The sequence below is a fragment of the Quercus suber genome, unplaced genomic scaffold (assembly GCF_002906115.3).
Source record: "Quercus suber isolate HL8 unplaced genomic scaffold, Cork oak 2.0 scaffold_495, whole genome shotgun sequence".
In the NCBI taxonomy this organism is placed as follows: domain Eukaryota; kingdom Viridiplantae; phylum Streptophyta; class Magnoliopsida; order Fagales; family Fagaceae; genus Quercus; species Quercus suber.
Window position 1 is genome coordinate 569894 of NW_027069944.1, and position 10018 is coordinate 579911.

Consider the following 10018-nt stretch of genomic DNA (forward strand, 5'->3'; position numbering starts at 1 on the left):
GCTTTATTCATTTTAGAAAAATGGCATCCTAACTTAGTTCTGAATAGCCTTCAGCTAATTTTATCTCTCTGTGGGTGCAATTACATGGCCTTCCATTGGAATACCAATATCCTGAGTTGGCAGAGAGGATGGGACAGTTAATGGGTATTTTTGAACGTGTGGATTGGGAGGATAGAATGCCGAGAAATATTAGGTTCATGAGGATTAGAGTTCGTGTAGACCCGTGGCTTCCAGTGGTATCAGGTTTTATGCTTAGACTGGATGATGGTTCAAAGGTTTGGATACAATGCAGATATGAGAGAGTACATAAACTTTGTAACAGATGTAGTATGATCGGGCACACTAGAAGCCAATGCTCTCAAAGTATGGAAGATGTGGAGATGATGTTGTTTAGGCAAAGACACAATATCCAGACTCGGCATCATGTTCATTTCAGTTTTGATGTTTTAGAACCCCATTTCTCAAATGAGCTTCGTGCCTTTTACAACAGGAGAAGGAGATGGACTTCCCACATTCGTTTTGGAAACATATATCATCATCATCCTTTTCCACAAAACTCACAAACAAACCAGGCCCAAGCTGATGCACATGTTGTTGGACTTCAAAATGGGTCTACTTCACATAACCAGGCCCATGAAACAAACAATCCAGAGTACCCCGACCCTGATACTCCACAAATCAGAAATACCACAAACCTAAGTTTCAATCAAGCTCAACATGTAACCAATCACCCTGAACCCGACCATTCTAACCTCAATACTGCCATAAACTCCTTGAACCTTGACCATCACCCTAACCCAGTTACACCTCTTAACTCTCCAGTTTCTTCACATAGTCATTCAGCCCAGTCTCCGGTAACAAATGTGAATATCCATCCAAATCAACCCTATCCCAATCCCACCTTACCTCCATCAGAGTCTCACTTTTCTACACGACCTTCTTGGTATCCACCTACAAACTCTGCACTGAAATGGACATGGATGAAGGGAGATGGCCCTTTCCTAACCAATGGGGTTTTAAGGAACACATCTATATCCTCTTCAGAAACGAAAAGTGAATCTATCACAGCCACAATGTTTAATCTTGATAGCCTCAATATTCAAAGAGCTGAAGTGGTGCCACAGTCTACATAGGCCAGAGGCGAAATACCTGAATCTCCAGAATCTCTAGTTGAGAATTTGGTCCGACGAGTTAACAAAAGACGCTTCCATTTCGAGCTGGGGGATGCTAGTAATGGGCCACAGTTATCAAGGTCTCAAGCACAGGCCTATGACTCTGACAGATCAAATGCTAATAGGAGGGAAAGGGTATTGGGCCAAATGAATGAGGCTAATCTAAATGATTTGGGCCCAGTAACAGGTGAAGTTGTAGGCCCATCTCTAGAAGAAGGAAGGGTCAGGGGTACAATTAGTAATCCAGAAGGTTTGTTAAGAAGTTCAACCCAAGATTCGGTGAATTCAACTCAGTCAGACCCTTACCCACTATCGTCTGTGCAGCAAAATGAGTTGAGAGACCTAAGTGTACCTGCTCCGTCTCATTTAATTAGGGGGAGGAAGAGATTCAGGAAAGAAATAGGTAAAGTTAATCGGAACATTAGACAAAGGCTCTTCTGTGGTTTTTTATCAAGAGGTTTTGATGGTGAGAGAAAAGAAATCGATGATGGCAATGATGGAACAGAGTATGAGCAGAATCTGGTTGTTGGTGAAAGAAGGGAGGAATCTAGTACAGGAAGCATGTATGGGCATCGGGAAGCTGGCCCTCAACAGCTTCCCCAGCAGCCATGAGGGTCCTCAGTTGGAACTGTAGAGGTTTGGGCAATTCCTTTACAGTTCTGCAATGTAAAAAAATTGCTCTAGAGTCTAAACCCGATGTGCTGTTTTTGATGGAGACTCGATTAATGGAAGACAGAGGTAAAATAGTCTGGGATAAGTGTGGCTTTGAGGAAGGATGGGAATTGCCAAGAGAAGGATTAAGTGGTGGACTTTTATTGGCTTGGATGTCTAGGCAGGATCTTTGTATTGTGTATGCATCCAAAAATGTTGTTCATACTGACTTGTTGGATAACAAAGGCAATCCATGTTCAATAACTTTTGTATATGGTCACCCGGTTCAATCCAAAAGGGAGGAAGTTTGGAATACTCTTCGACATCTAAAAGGCAGGGCACATTCTAAGTGGTTGTTAATTGGGGATTTCAATCAGATTCTCACTATGGATGATAAGCTATCCTTTAACCAAGGTAAAATTTCTGGTGCTTCTCTGCTTCAGCAATTAATTGATGAATTAGAATTATGCGAACTGGTTGCAAAGGGCCAAAAATTTACCTGGATGAATAACAAAGAGGAAGAAAATTTTGTGATGGAAAAATTGGACAGGGCTTTTGCAAGTGTGGATTGGGTAAATGCCTACCCGAATTATGCTTTAAGAAATATGCCCATCGTAAGATCAGATCATGGACCAATAGTTCTGGATTTTGAAACTCAGTTCCCTTTTCGAAGAAGGCCTTTTCGTTTTGAACGCATGTGGGCTTCTCACCCTACATGTAAGGAGGTGATCCAAAAGGCATGGAGTAGTTTTTCCTATGGTACTAGAGCTCAGCAACTTCAGAACAAGTTGAACAGAGTTAGAAAGGATTTTATCCAATGGAATAAGGAGGTTTTTGGAAGATTAGAGAGGGATATCCAGCAAAAGATGTTTCAATTACAAGATGCTCAGAATTCCATATCTTCAATAGATGATGTTAGAAAGGAAAGGGCAATTAGGGAGGAGCTTGAAATTTTGTTAAACAGAGAAGAGATGCTTTGGGCGCAAAAAGCTAGATCAGATTGGACTATAATGGGGGATAGAAATACCAGGTATTTCCAAATGGTGGTGAAGCAGAGAAGAGCAAGGAGTAGAATTATACATCTTAAAAGGAGTGATAGGACTTATTCTGAGGATCCGGTAGATATTGAGAACATTTTAGTAAACCATTTTAAAAGCTTCTACCAGGATTCTAATTCTATTGGTCTAAATAGCATTTTAGAAAGTTAGAGTACCTTACCTATCCCACAATTATCTTCTCAGCAAGTTGCTATTCTCAATAGACCGATTACAAATGCAGAGATTGAAAATACTCTTTTTCAATTGGGCCCTCAAAAGGCGCCTGGTCCAGATGGCCTACCTGCCTTTTTCTTTCAAGAGAATTGGAGTACTGTAAAGAATGACATCCTTAATACTGTCCATGCCTTCTTCCATTCAGGTTATCTTTCCAAAACTCTCAACCATACTTTTATTACTTTAATTCCTAAGATAAGTTTTCCTGAGGAGGTCACCCATTTTAGACCTATAAGTCTTTGCAATGTAGTTTATAAAATAATTTCCAAGTTGCTTGTGAATAGACTGAAACCTTTCATGGATGATCTTATCACCCCTTTTCAGAATGCTTTTATTAGAGGCAGATCCATTACTGATAATATCTTGTTGGCTCATGAAATCCTTGATATGTTGGGGAAGCAAAAGGGTAGGAAGCATGGTTTTGGTTTTTTAAAAATTGATATGAGCAAAGCCTATGATAGGGTAAATTGGGTTTTCCTAAAAGCTGTCCTGTTGTCAATGAAGTTTACCCCAAATTGGATAAATTGGATTTTGGAATGTGTATCCACTGTTCATTATACTTTGCTAGTGAATGGCAGCATCACACAATCCTTTAAACCTGCTAAAGGATTAAGACAAGGTGACCCCTTATCCCCGTATCTTTTCCTCATGTGTGCAAATATTTTGTCTCTTGCTTTAATCAAAGCTGAGAATAATAGGGAAATCCAAGGGGTGCGGCTGGGTAGAAATGGGGTCTCTTTTACTCACTTGTTGTTTGCTGATGATTCGCTACTATTTTTTAAAAATGACAACAAATCTCTAGCAAACATTCAGCATATCTTAAGGTGGTACTGTTTCATATCAGGTCAATGTGTGAACCTTGCAAAGTCTGACCTTTTTTGTTCCCCAAACATCTCTAGGGAGGATCAAGAAGCATTAGCAGCATCTTTAGATGTGAATTTGGTGTAGGCCCCTAGCAAATACTTAGGCATGAATTTCATGTTAAGAGGTAAGAGAATAGTTGACTTCCAATTTTTGGTTGATAGACTCCTTTCTAAACTGCAAGGGTGGAAAGCTAAATTGTTGTCCCAAGCTGGCAGAACCACCCTCATTTCTTCGGTCATACAGTCTATGCCCCTTTATGTTTTCTCTTGTTTTAGGTGCCTGAGACTATTTGCAACAAGCTAGATTCCATCTCTAGGGCTTTTTGGTGGGCCATGATTTTGGAGTGAGAAAATTGCATCTATTGCATTGGGATGAGATTTGTAAGCCTAAAAGTATGGGGGGTCTGGGGCTTAAGAAGTTTAGCTTGATAAACCAGGCTATGGTGGCCAAACAATTTTGGAGGATAAGTCATAATCCTAATTCTTTAATGGCAAGAGCTTTTAAAGCTAAGTATTTTCCTAGGTGTTCAATCCATGAGTGCACCCCTAAACCTCATCATTCATGGATTTGGAGAGGCATTGTTAATCAAAAAAACCCCAAGCTCAAAGAGGGTAGGTGGTCGATTGGTAAAGGTTTTGATATTCCCTTAACTCATCAAGCTTGGTATCCTTGTCCTTCTCAAACATTGATAATTCTAACCTCCAACTAAAACTGTGGCTGACCTTATTAACCATAGCAATGGCACTTGGAAACCTGATCTGGTTAGGAGCATATACCCTTACCCAATTAGTGAAGAGATCATGAGCAATCCCATTTCAAGAACTGGATCAGGTTCGGATAAATTGTTTTGGAAGTTTTCAAATTCAGGGGTTTTTAAGGTAAGAAATGCTTATAAGTTGCTTCAGGATGATACCCATCTTGCTGCTCCAAACCACCATATTACTACATCCATCCCAGCCAATATTTGGAATCTCATTTGGAAGGTAAAACTCCCTTTGAAGATTGGGAATTTTATTTGGAAGCTTATGCATAACAGTCTCCCCACTTTCCTGACCCTTAAAGAGAGAGGCATTACAAACTACAGTACCTGCCCTTTATGCAATTCGGAGGAGGAGTCCACATCTCACCTTTTCTTGTATTGTTCCTTTACTAGAGCTATGTGGCATGGTACCACATTGTCTATTCAAACATCTGTACTAAGGAACATCTCGGTTCAGAATTGGTTAAGGAACTTACTTAATAGACATAAGAGGTTGGATGAAGCTTCAATGCAGTATTTGCAAAGTATCTTCACTACTTTGTGGACTTTTTGGAATCACAGGAACAGGGTGGTTCATGAGGGCATACAACCTAATCCAATTGAAGTCATTCTAACAGCCCAAATCTTTCTTGCAGGTATCAAAATATCTTCACAAATGCAATACAACCTAACCAACAGAGGGTGCATCTCAATTCTGGCCAGATAGACACTGGGTGGAATTGGCAGGTTCTCATCAAGATTGCAGGGAGAAGGAGAAAACAAACCAACAGGTCTGCCTATGCGTATGAAGCTAGGACTGTTCAAGGAAATTGCATCTTTTTGGAGACTTTTAGTTGTGCTGCAAAAACTGCTCTGGGTGCTGCTCAAGAAGCCTTGATGGATGCATTATTGAAAGCCAAAGATATGGGATATCAACGCATTTTGGTCTTATGTAATAGCAATAGATTAGTCCAAGTTTCCAACCTAGTTCGAGATCCAAACTGGCAGGAACAAACTATGGTTGCAGATTTACTGTCACTTCGGCAGAATGGACTTCTATGTAAACTGTTTTTTTGTTCCAAACATAGTCATTAGACATGTTTGGTGGCTAGCTGATCAGGCTACTAAGATGCCAATCCATCATTTTTGGGCACCTATGCTTTCTGATGTAAACAATACTCTTATGTAATTTGCTTCTGTTTTAATGGTATCAAAAAAAAAAAAAAAACTGATTTTTATTCCTTGTATATATATATTGTGTGCATATAGATTTTTGAGATAAATTTTGAGAATAATATTTAATGTAATATTACTCTTTTTTAATTTGGAATAAATTCTGATGCACATGTAAGTATGCAGGGACTGAACTACCTTGGACTAGGAGGTCAATGACCCTCCCTAAATTTTTTTTTAAAAATATATATTATTATATATATATTATATATGTGTGTGTGTATTAATTTTGATAATTTTGTTCTATAAAATTACATTTTATTTCCCTTTAACAATATTATTGATTCTTTTAAGAGTAATGTTATACTCAAACTTTTTTATAACATTTTTACAAACCATTTTGGTAGCAAATTCTTATTAATTCGCATATGGGCACACCACTTACATCAGTTTTTTTTACTTATTAGTAACCACTTATCACATCATAATTTATAAAAAACTTGAAACTCTAGCATTTTCCTCATTTTAGTGACCATAAAAAAATTTATAGGTCTAAAATCTAAAATAAATATACAACCATAATAAAGCTCAACAATAAAAATTACCAGTAAAACTAAAACAAAATTAAGCTCAATTAACTAATGTTATCGAAAATAAATAACCATGCCCTTTAAAAATTCTAAAAAAAATAATTTTGTCCTTACCAAAAAAAAAAAAATCTTAGTAGTTATGTAGCAAAATCAAGGGTTGAAACCGCTGCACACAGCTAACAGTAAAACCGTTCCCCTAACTTAAAGTTCTGGCTCCATTCTTGTAAGTATGTAATATAATTATAAATACAATTATTTTCTACTTTGAAAAAATGATGACTAACACTCAATTTGTTTCGATGTAAAATATTTTTAGGAAAATATTTTCATATTTTACCATGTTTGTGATGGTGGCTATGTTGTGAGTTTGAGTGGTCAGTGGAGTAGTGGTGGTTGAGTTTGTGCTAATATGATGGTGATTTGGGATGTCAATAGATTGGTGATGTGTTGGTTTTTGCTGATTTGGTGATGATTTTTGGATTTGATTGATTGTGAGATTAGGAATTTTTTTTTCTTCATTTTACCATGAAACAAACATTTGCAAATAATTTTTTCAAACATTTTCTTGTCATTTTCATGTAAGGAACCAAATACGGTAAAACAAAAATGTTTTTAATAAAATATTTTACTTTGAAATAAACGGAACGTAAATATTTTATTCGTAATTAAAAATTTTAAGAATGCTGTGCCCTCTCCCCCCTCCCCCGGTTAGTATAAATTTTAATGCACATGTAATATAATTTTAAATATGATTATACTTTTTCAGTTGATGATTGCAGAATTCTTCTCAACAGGATCCCACAGCACAGAGTTCAACACTGCTATAAGGAAGTGAATAGATGTGCCGATGCTTTGGCGAAGATGGGAGTAGATCACTATACAGATTTTGTTTATTTTGATAATCCCCCTTCGTGTATTTGAATCAAATTAGGCAGGATGCCTTAGAAACTCTGTATTGTAGGCGTAGCAGTAGCTGTGCTGCTATGCCTTAGTTTTTCTGTTTCTTTCTTTTCTTTTATTGTATTCCACTTTACCAAAAAAAAAAAAAAAAAGACTTGTGCGTGGAGAGAAAGAAGAAGAGATAGAGAGTTCTTGTGTGCATCTTTGACTGTCATATTATGTTAGAAGATCTAGAGAAAGTAATGAGAATCTCAGAGAGAGAGAGAGAGAGAGAGAGAGAGGAGAGAGAGAGAGAGAGAGAGAGAGAGAGAGAGAGAGAGAGAGAGAGAGAGAGAGAGAGAGAGAGAGAGTTATGGTTTCAAAAAATGTCAAAAATACCGCTAATTTAATTAGATAATTTTTATTGTTAAAAAATAAAAAATGGGGTTAAAATTGTAATTCAACAAAATTCAAAAACAAAAACAAAAAAAATACAAGAGAATTTTTTTTTTCCTAAAAATTAGCACACTCTCTATTTAAATAGAGAAATGATATGTCTACAACATTTTTACAACAAATCCTAAGTGGGAGTTTGTTACTAGTTATTATTGTTGGGGCAAAAAAGTAATCTTAGTGTTAGTTTCAAATTTGAACCACTCACATACCTTTGATACATTTTTTTTTTCATAAAAAGTAGTACACACTAAACACAACAGTTTACTTTATTTTAAATCTTAAATTTTAGTTTCTTAAAAATTCCTTTATATATAACCTCATTAATAGTAGATAAATTTAAATTGAAAAATTACATTAAACTCAAAATAAATAAATAAATGAAATCTTATCATATGTGCGAAATGCATGTGATGAGACTAGCATATTTTAAGAGAATAAACATGAAAAGAAAATGCAAAAACTAGAGAGGAAAAGCAACAACATGGATTGTGATCGAGTGAGTGCATTAATAAATGAATCAATAGAGTGAATGAGCTTGTGTAAGCTATATATAAGCACCAAGAATCAATAGCAAAGGTTAATCTCTTCTTCTTCTTCTTCTTCTTCTTTTTGAGAAAGATATGTGAAATTTTATTAAAGAAATTAAGGCAAATCCAATTGGAATACAACATCCTACTCAAAGGGTAGTTCTTCCACCCAAACATAAGTATCTATAGATAAAACTGCTCTTTTAACTAGATTGTGAGCTAACTTATTCCCATCATGATGAACATGCTAAAACTTACAAAACTGCAAATTACGCCCAAACCTCTTAGTTTACTCAATGATGTGGCCAAACAAAGTTTTACATTGACCTAGGCACTGAAGAGCCTGTATAACACGAAGGCAATCACCTTCAAAAATTACATTAAACAGACTCAGCTATCTAGCCAACACCATAGCCCGTCTTGCTGTCAGTGCCTCTGCTGTCTCTATGGAATGAATCTAGGCACTGAAGAGCCTGTATAACACGAAGGCAATCACCTTCAAAAATTACATTAAACAGACTCAGCTATCTAGCCAACACCATAGCCCGTCTTGCTGTCAGTGCCTCTGCTGTCTCTATGGAATGAATCGAGTTCACTCGCTAACTCAAAGCCGCAATCACATAGCCCAAATGATCTCTAACCACCATCCCTATCCCAATACTGTTTGTCCCATCAAAGAGAGCAGCAACAAAATTTGCCCTGAAACTGACTTCAGGCAGAGGTGACCAACGCACTGATGAATGATAAGCAGGACCCAGCGACTCCTTCTAATGAACATCCCAAAATTCCTGAACCATCTCCTTGTCTCTATCCCGTATATCATGCAGCAACCAATAGGGTTGACGCTCCCTAATCCTATTCCGCCTCTGCCACAGACACCACGCCATCGTAGCAAACATAACATACCTATAAGCCGAACTTTCATTGAACAGAGCTTCCAAAATCTCGATGAATGACCTGCATTTTTTCTGAACCAAGAAACAAAAACCCGGATCAGACAACCATACCAAGCGAGATTGATCACACAACCGCAAGCAATGCAAAATAGACTCTGTGTGATCTCCACAGTCATCACAAGTATCGTCCATAAGGATGTGCTGAGCCTTCAGATTCATCTTGGTAGGGAGGGAATTCTTCGCGGCTTGCCAAAGAAAGTGACGGATTGTATTTGGAACTCGAAGCTTCCAAATTTTATTGCAAACATCCTGTGATTGAGCCGAAGAGGAGGAACTTGGCAAGGTGAGATTTTCTGCTTCAACGAGCATCTGATAAGCACTCCGAACACTATACTTGCCTTCCGAAGTTAAGGGCCAAATCAATATATCCTCATCCCACCCTTCACTTACAGGAATTCTTCCCACCAATTCGGCTTCCTAAGGTAGAAAGCATCCCTCCAATTTCCCTAGATCCCAAATCCTAGTATTTGGATAAAATAAATCATGAACCCGAGTCACCGGAGAACTCACTCTTGGAGAACCAATCTTGCTGCAAGTTGGATTAGGCAACCACTGATGTTTCCATACACCAATTAATTCCCCATTCCCCACCCTCCAAATTGCTCCTTTGTTGATAACATCTCGCGCTTGCAAAATACTCCTCCATGCGTAGAAGCACTTCGAATGTATAGGAGCCTTAAGAATACTACAATTTGAGAAATACTTAGCACTAAAGACTTTGTACAATAAAGTTTCTTTGT

The 10018-nt window shown here is 37.5% G+C and overlaps 1 protein-coding gene across 1 annotated transcript; it reads right to left on the reverse strand.

Moving 5' to 3' along the window:
* Positions 1-9089: 9089 nt before the first annotated feature.
* On the reverse strand, positions 9090-9587 carry LOC136063179 (uncharacterized). The gene has a single exon (XM_065763174.1). The coding sequence runs from the start codon at positions 9585-9587 to the stop codon at positions 9090-9092; it is 498 nt and encodes a 165-aa protein (XP_065619246.1).
* Positions 9588-10018: the final 431 nt, after the last annotated feature.

Coding starts and splice junctions, on each gene's coding strand:
- LOC136063179 (XM_065763174.1), bottom strand. CDS start 9,587: ATGCTCGTTGAAGCAGAAAATCTCACCTTGCCAAGTTCCTCCTCTTCG.